The sequence below is a fragment of the Phocoena sinus genome, chromosome 2 (genome assembly GCF_008692025.1).
Source record: "Phocoena sinus isolate mPhoSin1 chromosome 2, mPhoSin1.pri, whole genome shotgun sequence".
NCBI classification, from domain to species: Eukaryota; Metazoa; Chordata; class Mammalia; order Artiodactyla; family Phocoenidae; genus Phocoena; species Phocoena sinus.
Window position 1 is genome coordinate 69,713,872 of NC_045764.1, and position 23,445 is coordinate 69,737,316.

General features: G+C 41.4%; 2 protein-coding genes across 8 annotated transcripts in view; one reads left to right on the forward strand and one right to left on the reverse strand.

The window, feature by feature from the left end:
* The window catches only part of INTS14 (integrator complex subunit 14), a 35,253-nt gene extending 18,551 nt beyond the window's left edge, over positions 1–16,702 (forward strand). For 4 of the 6 annotated variants that reach the window (XM_032624269.1, XM_032624272.1, XM_032624270.1 and 1 more), the window contains 5 exons: positions 474–618; positions 1,952–2,085; positions 11,750–11,868; positions 14,024–14,089; positions 15,859–16,702. In XM_032624269.1, the coding sequence (XP_032480160.1) occupies positions 474–618; positions 1,952–2,085; positions 11,750–11,868; positions 14,024–14,089; positions 15,859–16,110 (716 nt within the window). In that variant the 3' untranslated portion in view covers positions 16,111–16,702. The remainder of the gene's footprint in view (positions 1–473; positions 619–1,951; positions 2,086–11,749; positions 11,869–14,023; positions 14,090–15,858) is intronic. The other 2 variants (XM_032624271.1, XM_032624274.1) reach the window with 1 other exon arrangement.
* Positions 16,703–17,466: 764 nt separating this feature from the next.
* HACD3 (3-hydroxyacyl-CoA dehydratase 3) overlaps positions 17,467–23,445 on the reverse strand; it is a 32,992-nt gene continuing 27,013 nt past the window's right edge. For both annotated transcript variants that reach the window (XM_032623847.1, XM_032623846.1), the window contains 3 exons: positions 23,327–23,433; positions 22,629–22,760; positions 17,467–19,153 (listed from right to left, as the gene is read on the reverse strand). In XM_032623847.1, the coding sequence (XP_032479738.1) occupies positions 19,077–19,153; positions 22,629–22,760; positions 23,327–23,433 (316 nt within the window). In that variant the 3' untranslated portion in view covers positions 17,467–19,076. The remainder of the gene's footprint in view (positions 19,154–22,628; positions 22,761–23,326; positions 23,434–23,445) is intronic.

A 23,445-nucleotide genomic window follows, 5' to 3' on the forward strand; every position in this document is an offset into this window, starting at 1 on the left:
ATGGAAAGCTGATTTTTTGTGTAGCAGCTTCACTGAAATATAATTCATATACCATACATTTCACCCATTTAAAGTTTACAATTCAGTAGTTTATAGTGTATTTACAAAGTTATGCAACCATAACCACAATTTTTGAATCAGAATTTTAGAATTTTCACTACCTCAGAAAGAAACCTTTTAGCTATCAACCCATAACCTTCCATCTCTCTCAGCCTCAGGTAACTACTGATATCCGATCTGTATAGATTTGCCTCTTCTGGATGTTTCATATAAGTGAAATTCATATAACATGTGAAAACTGATTTTTATTTGGACATAGGAAAACCAGAATATGAGTTTTTCTTACTTGTTATAATATTCCTTTATAATTTTGTATACTTTCCTTCCAAGGCTAGAAAGAGCCAAGAGTACAACTGGAGTTTGGAGTTTTCATAGCTAATCTCAGTCTGACTGGTTTTCTCTTCTTTTCATAGAAGGTGATGAGGTGGGTACTGGTATAACGGATGACAACGAAGATGAAAATTCAGCCAATCAGATTGCAGGCAAAATACCCAACTTTTGTGTCCTGCTCCATGGCAGCCTAAAAGTGGAAGGAATGGTGGCGATAGTTCAATTAGGGTAAGAAACTTTTTTACCTTTGGTTGAGTGAAAGGGAGAATCAATTTATAGTGAAGTATTCCCCAGACTTTTCTGAAAGAAAGAATAGAAAGGATCTCGTCACTTTTTTTCTCTTTCTGCCATATCCTTCCCACGTACTATCACCTTCTACACTACTCTTTAAAGCATCCCCTAGAATAAGTACAGAGTGAGTCTTTTAATTATATTGCCTTTATATAATATCTTTTCTCAGTTTTCCTCTTCTCCATCCTATCTAGGAAACCTGGGGTCAGTTTAAGTAATGCTACTAACTTGTTACAGGATCTTATGCAGTATGCACAGACTCCTCAGCTATAAAATGAGGAGGTAAAACTAAATGAAAAAACATACTGTTAACATTGAACATTTTACCATGTGCCAGGTACTTCTCTAGGCACTTTATATACCTCACTATACAGGAGGTATCAGTATTATCCCCATTCCTTAGATGAAGAAACTGAGGCTTCGAGAGCAAGTCATGGTACCTGCTCAAGGTCACACAGCTAGTAAATGAAAGAGCCAGGATCTTAACCACGTATTGTGACTCCATAGCCCATGCTCGTAACCACTCTGCTGTATTCCTTCCCTATGAGGAAAGCCCTTCTAGCTTTCACTTTTCCCTGTAGTCTCAAAATCTGCAAAACTCTCTGCTTCCCTTTCTATAATACCTGTTGTCAGAGAAGAAGAGGTCATCTTCTGGCCATCACCTGGGATTGACTGGTAGAGAAAATCAGGAGGTTAGGAATGCTCAGAGGAAGCATGGCTCCTTTTCTGCTTGAGTTAAAATTAGCTGATCCGGAAAGAAAAATGCAATTCTTATTAGGTATCAGTTTGCTATATTTCTTGGTACTCAGGCTACTTGTACTGTCTCTGAGTAGGAGAATCACCTGGGGCCCTTTGAGAAGTGGGAGCAGAGCTGGGTAATGGCTTTGTGCCCTTTGTTAGAAGGGCTTCTCTCTGTGGTACTGCTGTGAATGATTCGGAGGCGGCTGAAAAAACCTATAGGTCTCAGTCCTTACTTGTCACCACCCCTGCAGCTACTTGCTGCCCTTGTGATTTTTTTTTTCCTCTTTTAAGACTGCTTTTGATTTCCATATCTACATAATTGAATAATAATACCTGTCCCCAAGGAATGGTAATATTAGGGGACATCATTATGCATTTTTAGGTTTAGGATTTGACTTTAGTAAAAGTAATGCACCTAATTTCAAAGCTGAAAACCATGTCTCTCAAGAGAAAAACACAGGCTAGAGTTATTTAACTTGACAGTCCCAGGCTTGATGTTCTTCTGATCTTCCATCTTCTCTCCATCTAGTCCTGAATGGCACGGAATGCTCTACTCCCAAGCTGACAGCAAGAAGAAATCAAACCTCATGATGTCTCTCTTTGAGCCTGGCCCAGAACCTCTCCCATGGCTAGGGAAAATGGCACAGTTGGGTCCTATTTCAGGTATAACCCAGATTAGATTTTATTTATCCTGACTTTGTTTTCTCTCTGCTGTTCAGAATGGCTCTGTCTGTGCAGTCAGAGAGCTGCGTGATTTCCCTTATGAGTGCCCTGTGGTTTCTGACGCTGGATATGTACATGGAGAACCCCAAGAGAGTTTGATGTTTGCACTTTTAATTTTACAGCTCAGGGGAAACAAATATTTAGGTTGCTTCAAGTAAAAATAAGTGCTCTAAATGCTTGGAGTGAAAAGCTATTCTCCATAAACTTTTTTCTTTAGTGTACTATTTTCAACCCAGGTACCCCTAGTCATTCATAGATAATTTAATCCCATTCCTTCTTGAAACTATTTTCCCTTAGCTTTCCTGACATTGCATTCACCTAGGACTTATCTTTTTCCTTGGCAACTTTTCTTTCTTGTCATCTTGTCTTTTCTTCCTCTTGCCTCGTGATTCCCAAGGTGTTGTTCTTTGCCTTTTCTTGGGTTATTATTCTCTCTTGGTTATTTCATCAGCTGTTATAGCTTCGGAGTCCCAAAAATCTCTGACTCTGGTGCTGCTTGATCTCTCCCTGAAACTTGCATATTATATTTCCAGTTCCCCCTTGGACCTCTCCACCTGGATATTCTGTCACAGTCCTAAGCTTAGCACGTTTATTGCAGAAACTATTGTCTCTCCCTGCTTCCCCCACGAACTGTTGCTTCTGATTTTCCTACTCCCTCTGATTGAGGCCTTTGTACTCCTAGGTACTCAGGCTCCAGCTGTAGTGTCACCCTTGACTTATTTGGGCCCATTTAAATTTTAGGAACATCTACCATGCAACCTATTCTGTGCCAGGTGTGGGGGCTAAAAGAGTTAGCAGGAGTTACTCAAAGTCCAGCGGAGAGTGACGTAATAAACATGAGCTGGCACAAGATCAGAGTTGGCCTGAAGGAGGGGGTGGTCAGCTCTGCCTAGAGGACTCAGGAAAATCTGCACAGAGAAGAGACACCCTAGCTGAGTTTTGAAGAAAAAGAGGAATTTGCTGAGCTAGTGAAGGCAGAAAGGGCATCCTGCCCAAATGGAGCACAAAGTGTAAGGGAGGGGTGGGAAGGCCAGATGGTAGGTTAGAGATTGGCAGTGGTACAGCAGGGCAGGCCTCATCTGAAATGTGAAGAGCTGAGACTTTATTCTGCAGATGCTGGGAAGCCACTGAAGGGAGTAATATGATCAGATCCTTCTGGCTGTAATGAGAACAGTGGAGATACCAGTTAGATGACTTTGTATTCTAGGTACTGGTACCCCCTGGAATTGTGCAGTATGGCTGAAATCCAAGTGAAAGATCATAAATTTTGCATTTAGAAAAAGAACTCTGTGGAGTGTGGATTTGAAAAGGTAAGGGCATCTTGTAGTTAGAAGTCTCCTGTGACAGTCCTGGAGTTGTGAAGATGAAAGGCAGAACAGGGGCAGTGGCTGGCGATAGAGACGATGGGATCCATGCAAAAGGTATTTAGGAGGTAGAAACAACAGTATTTAGATATGAGAATAGAGGAAAGAGAAGAGTTGAGAATGATCCCAGGTTTCTGACCGGAGCTATAGGGTGAAAGGTGGTACTATTTTTTTTTTTTTTAAACATCTTTATTGGGGTATAAAAAGGTGGTACTATTAATTGAAACAGAACAGAGGAAGAAGAGTAGATTTGGGAAGAACATCTTTTGTGCATGTTAAGTTTATGCCTGTGAGATTTAGGTGGAGGTGCCTATAAACAATTCCTGTGAGAATCTGGAGTTCAGGAGAGAGGGCAAAGTTGAAAATATTTTTAGTTATAAGCATAATGCTGATAGTTAAAATGATGATAATGAGGGAGATTGCTTAGGGCAATAGTTCACAAATTTGAGTTTTGGTATACAAAAGTGAAACTGGAGAACTTGTTTAAAAATTCTGTTTCCTGGGACTTCCCTGGTGGTCCAGTGGTAAAGAATCTGCCTTACAATGCAGGGGACATAGATTTGATCCCTGGTCAGGGAACTAGGATCCCACATGCCACGGGGCACCTGGGACCGTGCACCACAACTGCTGAGCTCACGCACCTCAACTAGAGAGCCTGCGTGCCGCAAACTCCAGAGCCCTCACGCCTTGGAGCCTGTGCGCCATAACTAGAGAAGAGAAAACCCGCACACCACAACTAGAGAGAAGCCTGCGTGCCGCAACAAGGGAGCCTGCATGCTTCAATGAAGATCCCACGTGCCGCAACTAAGACCCCATGCAACCAAAAATAAATAAAAATAAATATTTAAAAAAGAAATTCTGTTTCCTGGGCCCTACCTACAGAGATTCTGACTCATTTGGTCTGGATTCAAGCCAGGAACTTTCAGGGGTTTTTTCTTTTTTTTATAAATTTATTTATTTATTTTTGGCTACGCTGGGTCTTCGTTGCTGTGTGCGGGCTTCCTCTGGTTGTCACGAGCGGGGGCTACTCTTCGTGGCGGTGCACGGGCTTCTCATTGCGGTGGCTTCTCTTGTTGCGGAGCACGGGCTCTAGGCACGCGGGCTTCAGTAGTTGTGGCATCCAGGCTCTAGAGCACAGGCTCAGTAGTTGTGGTGCACGGGCTTAGTTGCTCCGTGGCATGTGGGATCTTCCCTGACCAGGGCTCAAACTCATGTCCCCTGCATTGGAAGGCAGATTCTTAATCACTGCGCCACCAGCGAAGTCCCTGCAGTTTTAATATTACCCAAGCGATTACAATCCAGGTCAATAACCGCACTGTAAGAAGCCATAGCCTCAGGAAAGTATATACGTTAAGGAAAAAAGAGAGCCAAGGACCAGACTCCTAAAAAGGACCAACTACTAGCAGCAGTGGAATTGGCACCAGTAAAGGAAAATGAGAAGAGGCAGATGAAAGAGAAAAAGTAGAAGAAAGGGATGTCACAGACGCCAAGAGAATAAAGGGATTCGAGAAAGAAGTACAGTGTCTCATGAGCACATATGAGACACAGCCTACAATGTCTTATACACATATGCATACATGTCAGTTAAGGTCTGAAGGATGTCTTTTGCCATTGAAGCCTAAAGAAGATTTTGATGGAATATAGGCCGTAGAAGCTAGGCCAAGGGTCAGCAAACTTTTTCAGTAAAGGGCCACATAATAAATATTTTACATTTTACAGGCCATTATGGGTTTTGTCATAACCACTACACTGCCATTGTAGCACAATCATAAACCTTTTAAAAATATTTTTTAAATTCTTAATTCTTAAACAGGCAGCCAGCCATAGTTTGCCAACTCTTGAGCTAGGATCCAGGGGCTGGGCTTTTGAAGTTCACACAGGAACAGGAGAAAAGACAAAGAGCTGAAATCTCTGAGTAAAGCTGGGAGTATGGAAGGTCTACCCTCTCAGTGAGAGGATGATAAGAAAAATTCTACCCATTGTTTCCACCTACTTTTCTGCATATAAAGAAACATAAAAGTCTGCTATGAGAAATTGAAGCCCAAGTCCTGCACCATGTGGATCGACATGACCCATTCCCAAACCAAACAGTGCAAAAACTGGTCCTGAAGCAATGAAATCCATGGTGCATCCTCCAGAAGCTAATATAAATGGCTGTGTAGGAATTCCTCTGCAACCAGGGCAAAAAGAGTGCTGCAGAAAAAACAGTCCCCACTGGAAATGAGTTCATGATTTGAAAAAAAGTTTTAAAATCATGTGAGGATTTTCTCTTCTTTTAAGAAAGACCAGTAGGAGGAATAGCACCTTGAGGACTTAATCTGAAAGAGCCTGTAGAATGAGTGTTTTAAATGATTAAAGAGTTTTAGAAAGGAATAGAAACCAAGAGGAAAGAAGAAGACACTATGAATCAAGAGTCATTTGATCTTGGGACTTCCCTGGTGGTGCAGTGGTTAAGAATCCCCCGGCCAATTCAGGGGACATGGGTTCAAGCCCTGGTCCTGGAAGATCCCACATGCTGCGGAGCAACTAAGCCCACACGCCTAGAGCCCGTGCTCTACAACAGGAGAAGCCACTGCAATGAGAAGCCCACGCACCGCAATGAAGAGTAGCCCCGGCTCGCCGCAACTAGAGAAAGCCTGCGCGCAGCCACAAAGACCCAACACAGCCAAAAATAAAATAAATAAATATTTTTAAAATCACATTTAAAGAAAAAAAAAAAAACAGTCATTTGATCTTAACAGATAGGAGGTTCTTGGTGGCTTTGTAAGAGTTTCAGCAGATGATTAGCCAGGAGACAGGTTGAGGAATGAATTAGAGATGAGGAAATGGAAATGCCAAGTTTGACCACAAGAGGACAGAATTAGGACAGTAATTGGAGGAGAACCTGGGTGTGTGTGTGTGTGTGTGTGTGTGTGTGTGTGTGTGTGTGTGTGTGTGTGTGTGTGTGTCTGTTGAAAGAGAGATTCTTCACCTCTTTTACCTGTTCTCTCTACAGCATTTCTACGTTCATTCTGTCTTTTCATTCTCATGGCTCTTGCCTTGTTCTGGCTTTTTTTACCTTTCACTTAGATCAGAGGTCAGCTAACTAGGGCCTGCAGGTCAAACTAGCCCACCGCTTATTTTGTAACTATAATTTTATTGTGCAGTTTTATTACACAGTCACACTCATGTATTTATATATGATCTATGGCTGCTTTCCTGCTTCAATGGCAGAATTGAGTACTTACAACAGAGGCCGTATAACCCACAAAGCCTAAAATATTGCTGTCTGATCCTTTGCAAAAAAAGCTTGCTCACCCCTAACCTAGACTGTTGTGAGAGTTTTCACCACAGCTGCCTGTCCATAATCTAAGGTAGTAACATTCACATGCCTTTCTGATCTGGCTGCCAACCTAGCAATGCTCGGCTGGTTAACGCGTATTCTTTTTTTTTTTAATTTATTTATTTATTCATTTATTTTTGGCTGTGTTTGGTCTTCGTTGCTGTGCGGGCTGTCTCCAGTTGCAGCGAGTGGGGGCCACTCTTCGTTGCGGTGCACGGGCTTCTCATTGCTGTGGCTTCTCTTGTTTTGGAGCACAGGCTGTAGGTGCACGGGCTTCAGTAGTTGTGTCATATGGGCTCAGTAGTTGTGGCTCGCGGGCTCTAGAGTGCAGGCTCAGTAGTTGTGGCGCACAGGTTTAGTTGCTCCATGGCATGTGGGATCTTCCCAGACCAGGGATCGAACCCATGTCCCCTGCATTGGCAGGCAGATTCTTAACCACTGTGCCACCAGGGAAGTCCTAACGCATGTTCTTAAGTCAGATGGAACTGCTCTTTACTCAGCCCTGTATTCATGTTGTTTTTTCCTCCCGCTATCTGTTCTTTTCCCTGAGGATAATAAGAGCTAACATCTCTTGAATTTAACTTTGTGCCGGGCACTGTGCTAGACAAAATGAAATGTATCATCTCATTTAATTCTCACAACTGTCCTAGGGAATTGGGATTGTCATTATGGTAACAAGTAATAAGTGATAATAAAACCTATCTTAGAGGGTTGTTGGAGAATTTATTGAGGGAATGTGTATTGGCTACCTGACACAGAGTAGGCACATTTTAATGGTGGATCCTGCTGTTTGTTTGGTTTTTTTTGGCTGCATTGGGTCTTCGTTGCTGCACGTGGACTTTCTCTAGTTGTGGCGAGCAGGGGCTACTCTTCATTGCAGTGTGTGGGCTTCTCATTGTGGTGGCTTCTCTTGTTGCGGAACACGGGCTCTAGGCACGCAGGCTTCAGTAGTTGTGGCATGCAGACTCAGTAGTTGTGGCTCGTGGGCTCTAGAATGCAGGCTTAGTAGTTGTGGTGCACAGGCTTAGTTGGTCCACCACATATGGGATCTTCCCAGACCAGGGCTCCAAACCATGTCCCCTGCATTGGCAGGCGGACTCCCAACCACTGCGCTACCAGGGAAACCCTGCTGTTTTAATTATGTTTTTTAATCAAAGGAAAGCTTGCAAAATAGTACTGTTTATACTTATCCCTTCTCCTAATTCTGTTCCTAGAGACAACCATTTTCAAATTTTAATTGTTTCTTTTGATGTTTACTTACATTTCTAAATAATATAAGTATACAGCTATTTCTTGACCTTTTTTTTCTTTTAAAGGTCATTTTTTTTGACTTTTTAAGGAAAACTAGTAAGCTCTCTTACCGCTACCATCCCTCCCCACTCATCCACCCAAGAAGCACATTTTTCCCTTCCTCAATCCTTGCAGTGTGGTTATAGCATTCTTTTTGGGTAAATCAGTATTCCGTCCTTGCTAAGTGAAGTCAGTATTATTTACTACTAAGCTGTGTGGCCTACCACATCACATTTCCTTTGTTTTGCGGCTCTTCGTGGCCTACTCCAGATACTACTTTTTTTTTTAATTAGACATTTCTTTTTTCTAGCAGGTAAGATAAATGTATTATAACTTCAATTAAAAGGAAAGCTCTCTTGGAAAGGCACTGATGTTCCTCAGAGGATGCGGGAAAGAGCTGGGCAGCCTGGCTGTAGGGGAGCCAGCAGCAGATGAGCGCAGCCCTCACTCTAGGCTCTCTCGCAGCCTTTCTCTACTTCTCTCTTCTTTTTTCTTGTTTTCCTTTGCTGTTTTCTGTGTACCTATCACTAATGCCTCCATAAGTAAAATACATCCTTTACGTATTTTTTTGTCAGTTTCTTTCTTTTTTTTGCTTGGAGTCATCTCCCTCCCTCTTGTTTCATGAATGGACTGGTGGTTCTCTAGGCTGGTTGCATAGTTGTCATCCCGAGTCTTCCCTTCATAGCTCTTCCGTGGCTCTCCTGTTTCACGCATCCTCCTGAGAAAAGGGTACATGGGAAGTGAACATTTGAAATCTTGCATATGTGGAAGTGTCTGTATTTCATCCCTTACACCTGATTGATAGTGTGGTTGGATATTGAGTTCTAGGTTGGGAATCATTTTCCTTTAGAGTTTTGAAGCATCACTCTATTGTCTCTTCTGGCTTCCAGTGTCACTACTGAGAGTCTAGTGCCATGCTGACTGCCAGGGCTTTGACACTGATCTCTGTTTCCTCTGCACACCTTGAGGCTCTTTTAGTGTCCCTAGCGTTCGAGATTTTCAGAATCATGTACCTAGTTTTTGGTCTCTTCACTCATTGTGCTGGGGATTCAGTGGGCCCTTTCATCTAGGAATTCATGTTCTTCATTCCTGGGAACACGAATATGTCTTTGATTTCTCCCCTGTTTGTATTCTCTGTTCTCCCTCTCTAGAACATATGTTTATGATTTTTGTGTGTGTGTGTGTGTGTGTGTGTGTAATTTTCTTATCATCCCCTACCCATTTTTTTCATTTTTAAAATTTTTTGTTGTACGTTCTGTAAAATAATCTTCAACTTTATCTTGCAACTGATTTTTTAAAAATTTCTGCTATCATATTTATTATTTCTAAGATCTCTTGTTCTTTTTTCATAAATGTCTGCTAAGCTGGTTACCACATATAATGGCTCCAAACAGTTAGAGACAGTACAAGATAGGCTACGATTAGATGTTGAAATGTTTGTTACTGACACTGAGTGCTGTAGGATAAAAGGGACTAGAGAAATCACTGTCTACCAGAAAAATATGGGACAACTCCATGGAGAAAGTAGGATAGGATCTGGACCTAGAATTTAAGTAACTTTGGAAAGGTGAGGAACAGCAGTGTTGAGTAGGGGAAGTGTTATCTTCGAAACCAGGCCCAGCTGAGTCCCTGTGAAATCTGAGCCTCAGTTTCCTCATCTGTAATGAGACTAATAATATCTACCCTCTAGGGTTGCTGTAAGGAGAGAAGTTGTATGTGTAAAGTATTTTGCACATAGTTGTAATTTAATAAATTACATTTAATAAATTCTGTAAGTTCCTTGAGGCCCGAACAATACCTTCTCTAGCCACACTTCCTAGCACAGTGCTTGCTGCATAATGAGGTCTTACTATAGATGATGAATGAGTACGTGAGGGAGGGAATAAATAAATGAGGAAAGGAGAGCATTCCAGACAGGGGGATAACAAGGAACAGTGGCAGGGAAGTTGGAAATAAGCATGTGGCATGGGAAACAACTGTTGGGATCTTGGCCTGACTAGAAAGGTTTATGTATTAACAAGTATTTGTGGAAATGTCTGGAAAGCTGAGCCACTACTTTTTGGAGTGGGTAGGAGGAGAGGGGACTGACAGAGATAGTATGGGGCCAGTATAAGGCATCTAAATTAATGACAAGATTGGGGTTAGAGGGCTTATGGGTCAGTTAGAGAAACTGGGCTAATTCCAGTTTTCAACATGAACATTTGAGCAAGGGATTTAAGCTCCCCAGACTTGTTGGGAAAATGATTCCTTCTTTGTCTACCCCAAATGATAATAAGGATAAAATAAGCCAGTAGATACAAGTATGCTTTGTAAGTTTGTGACAGAGTTTCAGTGACTTAGGAAATAGGTAGAAAAACAAAAACCCTTGTTTATCCACATGACTATAAAACCAACATGGCTTTAAATCCTTGGAAGCAATAAACTAGTAACCCATAAGATGAGGTATGTTTCACCAAAAAGGTATTTCTTCCCTTGCTCTTTTTTTTTTTTTTTTTTTTTGGCTGTGCAGGGTCTAAGACATTGCTGCGCGCGGGCTTTCATTGCTGTGCAGGCCCCCAAGCAGAAGGGCGACTGAGCACCTCGGCCGCCCCAGCTTGTACCCACCCACAGACTCAGGGCGGCACCAGAGGCCAACCCTGGGCCTTAAGCCCATCTCTGTCCTGCTTGCTTTTTGTTAATGTTGTTGGTTTTTTTAAGTTGGTTTTCAGTTTTCGTTTGTTTGGTCTTATTTTGTAAGAAACTATTTTATATATAGTAGACCCCGTGCGCAAGCAGGGGCCACTCTTCGTTGTGGTGTGGGCTTCTCCTTGCCGTGGCTTCTCTTGTTGAGGACAGGCTCTAGGCGCATGGGCTTCAGTAGTTGTGGCACGCAGGCCTCAGTAGTTGTGGCTCGTGGGCTCTAGAGTGCAGGCTCAGTAGTTGTGGTGCACAGGCTTAGTTGCCCTGCAGCATGTGGGATCTTCCCGGACCAGAGCTCGAACCCGTGTCCCCTGCATTGGCGGGCGGATTCTTAACCATTGGACCACTAGGGAAGTCCTTTCCCTTGCTCTTTTCCGTAATTTGGCTATACGTAATTTTACTTTTAAATTTTCGCAGTGCCTAGACCTATATTGTCTAATCCAGTAGCCACTCACCGCAGAGGCTCTTTAAATTTAATTAAATAAAATTCAGTTCCTCTGTTACACTAGCCATGTGTCAAGGGTTCAGTGGTCACATGGGCTATGGCTACCATTCCTCATCACAGAAAGTTCTGTTGGAGAGTGCTGGGCTAGGCTATATAGAATTTCAGTATGTATATATACATATATTTTTATATATACTTTAGTATTATTGTATGTACAACATTTTTATCCTCTCTGACCTTAATTTATAAAGCAGATAAGTGAAGCTTGTTTCTTTAAAAACATTAAGTTGTTTTTCACTTGTATGGGTCTCAGTTGATTGTTTAGTGTCGGACATCAGTATTGAGAACAGGTTCCCCAACCTGACTGAAGTTAATGGATTTTCTTAATTAGGGAAGTAACAGGATATAGGAGATTGAATGATTCAAAGAGCTTCTAGCCTAATTGGAAATGTAATTGATTGTGTTTTGCCAGATGTCATTTCAAGAATGTCTTTTTCTTTTAAGATGCTAAAGAAAACCCTTATGGTGAGGATGATAATAAGAGCCCATTCCCCCTGCAGCCCAAAAACAAACGCAGTTATGCCCAGAATGTGACCGTGTGGATCAAACCCAGTGGCCTGCAGGTAACATTACCATTCACGTTGCTCTCCACTGGGGACAGGAGGAGGGATTCTGGCGGGCAGGCGGACATTTGATTTAATTTTCTTTTCCTTCGATACTTAGTAATTAATTTACTTCTAATGTTTGTCATTATTTCCAAAAAGGATTTGAAGTGGCCTACAGTAAAACACGTAGGTAGCAGGATCATTTTTTACAAAATTTAGAGCAATATGAAACGTAGAGGAAGAGGAGAGACAATTGTTTCAGGAAGCCAAGGCAAAATGATAATTGTATTTGAGCAATTTGGCTCTGGGCTTCCTGCTACCAAGGTCAAAAAAGAAACATGTTGTTTATATGGTTCTTCTTGTCTGATAAAAGGAAGCATGTCAGTTCTTCTAGAGAGACACATTCTTCTGGCATTAAATTTTAATGTAAAAGTTTTGACATGGTGAGTCATTGAATAACATTATGGGTGTTATCTTTAATAATAATTTTGAGAAAGATGTAAAAATCTTCATGTGGTTATTTCTTCCATCCCCACAGGGTAAGCCAAAGCATTATCCTATAATGCCACAGAGACACTTTCATGGGAGGCTAAGATTATCTTGTTATCAAGGTGTGCTGCTTTTAGTCAACATACTCAGTGACTTTCTTGTCCCATTAGTCATTTATACCTATTTTTTTTAACTCTTTATTTTATATTGGAGTATAGCTGATTAACAATGTTGTGCTAGTTTCAGGTGCACAGCAAAGGGACTCAGCCGTACATATACATGTATCTGTTCTCCCCCAAACTCCCCTCCCATCCAGGCTGCCACATAACATTGAGGAGAGTTCCCTGTGCTATACAGTAGGTCCTCGTTCGTTGGCCACTTTAAATATAGCAGTGTTATACCTATTTTTAAAAATCACTTTTTTATCATTTGAGTGCCTTTTTTTTTTTTTCCTTTGTTCTTCCACGAGTCCAACCTAAGCCAAATGAGAAGAGGCAGTCAGGCCACCTGACCACAGAAGTAACTTCTGTTGACGGCATAGTCTCTTCCAGCCCCCTTTTCAGGGAGACTGGACACATCCTGCCGTGGCTAAGGGGCCTCTTCCCTTTGTTGGAAATTCAGGTTCTCCTTCTTTCTTGCCACCACTGACCCCAACACTTCCCTGTCAGAAAGAGAGCTGAATTTTTCTAAAATTATTTTTTAAATTTTGTTTTGATCTGGGTGTATTGTTTCATTATGGTGAGGTGCACATAACAAAATTTACCATTTCAAATATTTTAAAGTTACAATTCAGTGGCATTTAGTACAATCACAGCCATCACCACTATCTAGTTCCAAAACATTTTCATCACCCCAAAAGGAAATCCTATGCCCACTAAACAAGTCACTCTCCCCCAGCTCTTGTCAGCCACTAGTCTGCTTTCTGTCTATAAGGATTTGCCTGTTCTGGATATTTCATATAAACTGCATCATATTATACATGGCCTTTTGTGTTTGACTTCTTTCAGTTAGCATAATGTTTTCAACGTTCATTCACGTTGTAGCATGTGTCAGTACTTCTTTCCTTTTGATGGCTGAGTAATAGTCCATTGTATAAATAAACCACGTTTTGTTTATCCATTCATTCGGTTGGTGAACTTTTGAATTATTTCCACCTTTTGGCTATTATGAATAATGCTGCTATGAACATTTGCCAAATTTATTTTTTCTTTTGTTGCTCTGCTGTTGTCATGAAAAGAGTTTTATAGTTTTAGCTCTTACGTTTAGGCCTCTGATCCATTTTGAGTCCATTTTTTGTATATGGTATGAAGTAAGAGTCCAACTTCATTTTTTTGCGGGTGGCTATCCAGTTATCCAAGCACCATTTGTTAAAGAGACTGTTCTTTCCCCCATTGGATGGTCTTGGTACCCTTGTCAAAAAGCAGCGGCCATAGATGTGTGGGTTTACTGGGGGTGTTTTTGTGACAAGTTCATTATTATCACCAAGGGATTTATTATCATCAAGCCTTTTGAAGGAGGGAGATGCTTTACTAATGTTGAACAATGACATTAACTCAGAAGGGATCCTCATCTTGACATTGTAACTCTTTTCTCATTTTCATTTTTTTAATTTAAAGCCGTCCTTTTGTATTCTTTCCCTTTTTACCACAGAATTCTAATGTTGAATTCTTTTTACCCTCGATAGACAGATGTACAGAAGATTTTAAGAAATGCAAGGAAACTACCTGAAAAAACACAGACATTCTATAAGGTAAGACTGTCAGACTTATAGGGAATGAGGGCGGGCCCTGGGATGTGTGCCAGAAATAAACAGTTCACAGTAGTGTAGGGTAACGTTGAACATGGACAGGGATTAGAAATGTATGGTTTGTTTGTGCCTTCGTTTTTTCATCAGTAAAGTCAGTAGAAGTGAAAGTCTGTTGCTGCCCTAAAATCCAGGAATCAGAAGTGTTTAAATGGCCTGGTTCTGTGCAGCGGGTCTTCTCTGCGTTGGTGCTGTTGTGAATGGCTGAGGGAAGGAGCTGCAAGGACCTGTGGGTCACAGCCCTTAAACCTCCTCACTGCTCCCATATGGGTATCCAGTCTGACTCCAGGCAACCATTGTATGTGACTTCCAGGGATGGTGATTGCTCAGAACATTCTTACTGTACCAGAGGATCTGCTTCCAGGAATGACTTCTAAAATTGCACGTTTACGAATTGCAAAAGGATGGCCCTCCAGAATCATACCTAGCTAATGCAGAACCATTGGTGGAATGAAGTTACAAGGGATGGGGTGGAGTTGAGGGGCATTTAAGGTCACTCCTTGCTTCTCCCCTGTCCTTCTGGTGTTTGGCTGAGATTAAGTTAAGTGGCAGTGTGAGGTATGCTGTATTGTGTCCTAGCTTGCGAATCTTAAAATACGGTACACACAGCCAGCTCCAGGGTAGCATCTCTTCCAGAGAACATATGTGCTTTGTCTGGGTGTTATCTTATTACCTTTATGTCTTCTAATTATGTAGCGAGCTGGTGAAATCAATCAGAGTTCAACCAGAGAGCTGCCCAGCCCACCATGTCCCCCACTAACTGAAGCCCTAGGCCCTTGATGACCACTCCTTGGCTGTAGTCCCTGTCTCCCTGCAGAGCTGTCTATTCAGGGTGGCACACTTGTACTTCGGCCTTCTGAACTTTTCAGTTGTAAACAGATGATAGTAGAGAGGTGGTCAGAAAGCCCATTTCTCTTTTCTGGTTTTATATAACCTACAGGAAAGGGCCTCTACCAGATGGCTGTGTCAGCTCTTCCAGTGGGCATGGAAGAGGTTATCCTCATTTTGTGCCACTGACACCCAGAGAGGCTACACAACTTGCCCAGATCACACTGCTAAGTGATAGATGGGGCATTTCATATTTCTGTGCTTCCATCCACTACTCAACCTTTTGTGGTAATCTTTGGGGTCAGACCTACTGACTCCTCCAGTGCCTCCTCCAGACATGCTCATCGTCATTCAGTCTAAGGCTCCAGCCAGAGGCACCGGAGGGTAAGAGCCCTCTGAGGTTTGGGGCAAGCCTTTTCTGTACCTGAATAACGGAGGAAAAGTATCCTCCATAGAGTTATGAGTACATGAAATGATGTATGCAAAGCATCTCACCATGTTTGGCCTAAGTGCTCATGCAGGAACGTGGAGAGACCTAGAGGGTATAATGCTAAATGAGATACCTCAGATCAGGAGGATGTCATTTCTATGCAGAATCTACAAAGTACCTCACCATGTTTGGCCTAAGTGCTCATGAACTGTGGTGAGGATGACCTGAGTTTCAGTCACCTGTGTCTCCCTTAGCTTTCTGATCACCTGCAGAGGAACCACTTCCCAGTCATGTCATCACACTCTCTTGTTATTGGCATCTCTGTACAAGCACTTGTTCTCATATAAAAATGCTCATTTAAGATTAGGAATCAAGGAGAACTTATACTAAGCTGAGCACTTACAAAGTATGTGATGAGGAGAACACATTTCAGGAACATTGGTGTCTTTTGTTTTAGGAGCTGAACCGTTTACGAAAGGCTGCCTTGGCCTTTGGTTTCCTGGACCTGCTCAAAGGGGTGGCTGACATGCTAGAAAGGGAGTGCACGCTGCTGCCTGACACAGCTCACCCCGATGCTGCATTCCAGCTGACTCACGCCGCCCAGCAACTCAAGCTGGCCAGTACTGGCACCTCTGAGTACGCCGGGTATGACCACAACATCACACCTTTGCAGACAGACTTCTCTGGGAGCAGCGCTGAAAGAATGTGAAGCTGACTTCATTCTTTTTTCAAGTGAAAATAATTTAGGATAAAAACTTTTCTGGTCTGTTCACCTCTGCAGCAGCTACCCAAAGACCTTCCCAAGGCTGCCTCAGAAGCACCACTTGCAGGTTTGACTCTGCTACTCTGAGAAGGGTTCTGCAGGGTGGGCAGCTGCTCGGGCTTTGACCTTAGCTTTCTGGAGCTCAGTCTTTAAAACCGAAAGACAGCTGTTGCTCCCACAATGGGCACCTCTCCTGAGAAGCCTGAAGGACTGACAAGCGTAGAGCCCTCTCCACCTTCCTCGGGCACCCTAACAACCTGGGTTCTCTGTTCCTGAAATGCCCTTTACTCTTCTCCTCTCCCAACCACAGGGACATTTTCAGGTACCTATGATTGGGAGAGGAGACTTGCTAAGTACAAGCCCAACATCACTAAGTTTCAGAATTTCCTTAGAACTTGGGCAAAAGGTCGGTGGTAACCCTTAGGTGCTTTTGGCATATCTTGAGATACAAACTTTTAGATAGCAACCATAAATGTATAAAATTCTTGTTTCTTCAAATTTTTTTTAATGAAAATAAAATATTTGATTTCCTATAAAATGGTTGCACTGGGAAATTTTTAATGGGTCTTTTTGCCTTTTGCTCTGTCCTATAACCTAAGTATAATTTTAACTTCCTAAGTAGCATAGATTCATCAGTCTTGAAGGTTCCTTGGGTTCCATACTGACTTCCTTGTTTCTGACACTGGTTAGGCCTCACTGCTTCACTGCCTAAGCCAGGTTCCATCCAGGTAGATTCTGATATCACTGTAGTCAGTTATGCTTCCAGTTCATGAGCTAGCTTCATGACCTTAAGCAAGTCATCTAATCTCTCCAGGCTTTATTTACATCATCAGTGCTTTTCAGATTGTTCTGTAAAACCTCCTAAGGAATGGCTGCTTCAACCCAAGCAAACATGTTTTATTTAACATGCTGAATTGCTATATAGGCATACCTCAGAGGTTTTGCAGGTTTGCCTCCAGGCCACCGCAGTGAAGCAAATATTTCACTAAAGTGAGTCACACGAATTTCTTCGTTTCCCAGTATTATAAAATGTTATGTTACACTATACTGTAGTCTACTAAATGTGCAATAGCATTCCTAAAATAAAATGTATATACCTTGATTTTAAAATTTTAACTGCTAAAAAATGCTATCCATCATCTGACAACACAGTGTTGCCACAGATCTTCAATTTCTAAAAAATGCAAGTATCTGTGAAGTGCAATAAAGCGAGGTATGCCTATAAAATATTTTGTCTAAACAAAGGAATTATCACTAACAATTTGGAAACCATTAGGACTAAATGATATTTAAACACGTTACTAAGATTTTAATTGTAAATGTTTAATAGAAATACACAATCTTTAGCTTTCTCAGGACAGCAATAAAGGGGTTTATAACAATCAGTCACTAAGAATACAAGATTCTACCACAAAGATACAGCATAATCTGCTGTAAAGCTGATCTGCCCAATTACACATAGAAGTCAGTTGAAAGAACACCAGAAATTAATACAAACAAATGTTGACAGAAGTTGCAGACATGCAAAATATCCTTCGTGCAATGAACTTGTAAAAATATCAACCAGCCTATGCTAATCAGATGTTTTTACTTAGGTCAAACCAAGTTTCCATCTTGGCCCCAGAGAATATAGCATAACCACAGAGTCCCCTTTCCCCCAGGAACAATGGGAATGGCAGAAACAGAAAGAGTCATCATACCTCAAATTCTTATATACAAACATTACTTGGTTTACTTGAATGTATTAGGGAAAAACTGATGTTTTCGACAATGGCCAAATCATAGTGTCTAGATTTTTTTCAGTTCCTCTGTTGGTAGATTTCCTGCCGGGAATTGTTAAAGGCTCAGCTGGTGGTTCTCCAGCCAAAGTTCTCACTTTGTTTTCACTGTCCTACTGCAGACAGGTGAAACAACAGCAAAATAAAAAGCAGGTGTTTTTGAGGCCTATTCAAAAACAGTTCCACCAACTCACTCTGACACAAGTAAATGGACTCAGTCAATGCAGGGGAAGGAACACTGAGTTTTTTATGTCTGTGCACAGCCTAAGACAGTTTCATAGGTATTTTTACTTGGCCTACTCTGATGTTTCCAGTTTGCCACAGGCTGCATGGCCAGTTTGACCCTTTTGATCCCTGTAACACCATTTGCATTTGGAACTCTTATAATCTCATTGTTTTCTAACTAATGTTTCATCTTTCGTGTTGAAAATAGTTCCGATTTAGCTAGGAATGAAGTAAATGATCATGGTGTTCCAAGGTTCTGACTGGTTTCTCTCAAATCACCCTGGGACTCTCCAGTGCCCACGCAGGTTAAGATGTTGTTAGAGAGATTCAGAGGTAATATGTGTCCTCCAGCCCTACTCGGACTCAGAAATGTTTTATCAATGACTGAGTAAAACTCGATTTCCAGAAAAATCAATGCCAACCCACTTAACAAGTAGCCCCTTGGGTACAGAATATATTAGGTCCTTGTCTGAGTCACTTTCACAGCCTCCAACACAGCAACGTAGTCTTGCTTTTTTTTTTTTCCACAAGCAATAGCTGAAAAGAACAATTCCCAGCTATAAGAATGGCCAGTAGCTGGTAGCATCAGGGCACTGAAGAAGTATCTCTGGCCTGTGTGAAACAGACTGACTGGACATGGAGTGGGTGGGGGTAGGGCTGAGTCTTTTGCTGTCATTAACAGAATACACAGGAATGAACCTGTCATCAGGTATCAGTAATCCATGTCATGCAAGTACTACACTAAGATAATACAGTAAATTCAGGAATGTTACTGGGGAAAAAGGAAGATAGCCTCACTGAGAATATAATCATTTAACTTTAAAAAAACTTTTACATCAGTACAAGAAGGTAAAACTAAGAATTATAGATTAGGCTCAAACTGGCAAGAAGTCATCTAAATCTCTCTTTTTAGTGGATCTTTTTCTTTTTTTGTCCAAAGCGCCGCCTGCGCTGTTTATAAAGATGACGGAAATTTATGTACAATCCTGAAAAAGAAAAGAGGCCAGTTAGAAAGGAGAATCTTTGTCTCTGTTTATAAGCAGAAGCTCTTGGGGCAGGACAGTCCCTAGTTGTCTGTTTTTCATATCCCACAGCCCTGTGCTTACTGCAGTTGCTCAGGAAGTACAACTTAGAACAAATATTAATAATGCACTAGAGACAATTCAATTTTCCCCCAGTGGGTTCTACAATTTAATTTTCTCCCATATTTTACTATGAAAAATTTCAAATATACAGAAGATTAAACCATGTACAGTGAATACCACCTAGATTTAAACCTTTAACTTTTTCACATTTATCACATACCCATTCCCATCTCATTCTTTATGTATTTCAATGTAAGCTGCAGACATCAGTACACTTCACCCCTAAACATTTCATTAATTTAGAGTTCAGTATTCTCTTTTTTCCTTTCTTTTAAGGTAGGATTTATATAAAATGAAATACACAAATCTGAAACAGAGAGAACCTAATTTTAATTCAAGGCTATGCAATAATATGTATTAAGCAATAGCCTAAAAGCGTTATGAGACACTTTTCTAGGAAGCACCACAATTCAGTGAACTAGAAAAACACAGGATTAAGAGCCAGAAGAAAATTTCAATCCTACGTGATCACTGAGTAGTTCTGCAGCTTAGTCTCACCTCAGTTTCTCACTGTACAACAGGGTTTAAAAACACTTATTTTACAGCCATTGTGAGAGAACATATGTTTGATCCATACACAAATATAACGGTTGTTATACTGCTTCTAAATTACGTAGATTTAGGATTTATTTCATTCTGAAGAATAAAAACAACTACATATTCATTGTAGGCAAACTATGAATACAGAACCTTGTAAGTTAGAATATGCAATAGCTTAAACACCACAAGGAAAAGCCACTAGGGTTAGTGCACATTAAAATACATCTACCTGGGACTTCTCTGGTGGTCCAGTGGTTACAACTCTGCGCTCCCAATGCAGGGGGCCCAGGTTCGATCCCTGGTCAGGGAACTAGATCCTGCATGCCACAACTAAGAGCCTGCATGCCACAACTAAAATCATGCCGCAACTAAAGATCCCGCATGCGGCAACAAAGATCCTGCGTGCCACAACTAAGACCTGGTGCAAATATTTTTTAAAATACGTCTACCCTTCTAGCTCTTTTAGTAAAATATTTTAAGGGTCTTTCCAACACTTATTCCTTTTTAACACTTTCAGTAGGCCCACCTCATGGAGCCTAATTACAGTAGTACTAGATTTATCCAGTAATAGAGGTAAAGAGCTCTTTTAATGAGTGCATTTTCCAAATGGAAGCTTACTCCCTTAAAGCGCCAAACGTTTTAACATTTTTGGTGTGAAATCTTTCTGAAATGGAAAAGAAGAACAAATGGAATAAAATTTAACCTTTGGCAGATGACCTGCCCCCATAATGTATATTATTTAACTGCACTTCTGCCATGTGCAGATTCCGAGGGGCTCCTAAAGGGTGTAGGTCTCTTCTCCCCCACTTCTAAATGACCAAGATCGGGAATTCCCTGGTGGTCCAGTGGTTAGGACTCCACGCTTTCACTGCCAAGGGCCCGGGTTCAATCCCTGGTTGGGGAACTAAGATCCCACAAGCCGTGTGGTGCAGATAAATAAATAAATAACCAAGATCACTGGGCTTTCCAACTTCTTGGGTTTACTTTTTGTGGTCTCCCTCTCATTCTGGGGAAGCCAGCCTCCAAGCTGGTCCCCAATAATCCCTACCTCCTGGTATTTCATACCCTTGTGTAGTCCCCTCCCACATTATACAAGGTTGATCTGTGTAAGAAAGAGAATACAGCAAAAGTGATAGTATGTCAGGGCTTCCCTGGTGGCGCAGTGGTTAAGAATCCACCTGCCAATGCGGGGGACGTGGGTTTGAGCCCTGGTCCGGGAAGATCCCACATGCTGCGGAGCAACAAAGCCCCCGTGCGCCACAACTACTGAGCCTGCGCTCTAGAGCCCGGAAACCACAACTACTGAAGCCCACGCGCCTAGAGCCCGTGCTCCGCAACAAGAGAAGCCACCGCAATGAGAAGCCCGCGCACCGCAACAAAGAGTAGCCCCTGCTCGCCACAACTAGAGAAAGCCCATGTGCAGCGACAAAGACCCAACACAGCCAACAAATAAATAAATCTTTTTTTTAAAAAGTGATAGTATGTTACTTGTGAGTTTAGGTTATAAAAAGCAGTGTGGACATGATAGAAGTGCTAATTATCACTATAATGGCAATCTTATTTCAATTGATAAATGTATCAAATCAACATGTTATACCTTAAAGTTATACAATGTTTTATGTCAAATATATTTCAATAATAAATAAATTTTTTAAAGGCAAAAAAAAAAAAAAAAAAGGCAGCGTGGCTTCTGCTTTCTTCCAGATCACTTGCTTTGGGGAGAAGCCATGTCATGAGCATCCACGTGGAAAAGTACTATGGCAGGAAACTGAAGCCTCCTGTCCACAGCTACATAAGCGAGCTTTCAGCAGATCCTCCAGCCCCAGTCAAGTGTGCAGAAACTGTAGCCCCAGCTGAGCTGACAGCTTGACGAAACCTCATGAGCGTCCCTGAGCCAGGGCCACCCAGCTAGCCTACTTCCTGACTCTCAGAATACATGCGAGATAATAAATGTTTTCTGTCTTAAGCTGCTAAGTTTTGGGGTAATTTGTTACACAGAAAAAGATAACCAGTATACTATCTGCTGTCACATCCTTCTGTTGCCAGGAGACCATAGAGCCATACTTCAAGGCCACCTCAAGACTTTTGTGAAATACAACAGGGAGAAATATATGTAAGTATATTAAAATGTGTTAGAACTTTATCTAAAGTAAACAATCCTCATAATTAGGAAGGCTTTTAAATCTCTCATATTTGCAATAATATAGGTTTACTTCTCTTTCCCTTCTTTTAGTGCTTAGTTTTTATGAGTTAAGGCAAAACTTTATGGTTTTATATTAAAATTAATAAATAAGCAACGCTTTACATGAGGAGTGGGGGGCTTTCCTATTGTTAGGTAGAAGCCTTCTGACGTCTCCTGGCTGCTCAGAGGCCTTTACTGCCTTCCCTCCTTGCTGCCAACTGTATCACCACCTCTGTAATAATTCCTCTGGATAAGGGATCTGCTACTGAAATTAGAAGTAAAATGAGCTTTTTATTCATTTTTTATTCAGTTTTAAAAGAGCTGCTTACATTGTTTTAAACATGAAGTATGGTGAAGTCCCAATGACCTAGAGCATTTCAAGAAGATAACTCACTCACTGGAGATGTGGGAAGAAATACTTCCACACATAGCATATTCTCCTACTGGGTCTATTTGGCAAAGTAATCGTTCTCTAACTTATTTCTACTGTTTTGAAAGTAAGAATACTAATAAGGATTTTTAAAACTCTGAATCATTTAACTCTACCTTCTAAGAAGTAACAGAAAAAAGGTCTATTATAGAGCCAATACTTACCTAAAAATAATATTATAAGATAAATCTGAAGAAAAAAGGAAAATCTAACTTTGATTTTCACTGGATATGGCAATGTGAAGCTGAATCTTCCTGTTTCATTGAATATTGGAATGGACTGAATCACTGAGACGGCTGAAAAGCAGAAACAAGAACATTTTAGAAGCAAATGAAATACAGTCACATCTACTGATAGAACCTTCTAACCCCTCAAAGTTTCTGGGTTTGTTGAAAATGCTTCTTCCTCCTCTCTTTGTACAATGGGCTCATGTCTCTTTTTTTTTCCCCCTAGCTTTCCTAGGAAATAAGCCTCCAAGCTGACAACAAGGGTAAATGAGGAACAGTCATCTGATAGCACTGGGCTTCCTATTCCATAAAATGAAGAGAAAAATCCCTGACTCACTCACTAGGTGTTTGTCGTAATAACATGAAGTCATCAATAAGAACTTGCTTTGGAAAATTTAAAGTACCATATAAATAGGAAGCATGCAGTGCATGACCACCCAGCTTCCAAACCTTAACAAAATGAGCTACTTCCTTGGAACAGTATAGATACCAAGAGTCATGTGGAAGGAAGCCACTAGAAAGAAATTCTTGAAAAGTTCAACACCCATATTTCAGACTAAGGCTGGCAGAGGGAGGAAGAAAGATCTGGCCACCCCTTGGAATTGAGGTATAAAACCTAGAGTTCCCGAAAGCACCTTCTGCCAAACATCCCAGAGGATATAGGGGAATCCACATAGTGTAACGAAGCCATGTGAGCACCTTCCAATCCATGTCAATGCAGGAAAGCATGTAGAAGGGGTACCTATTGAAAATA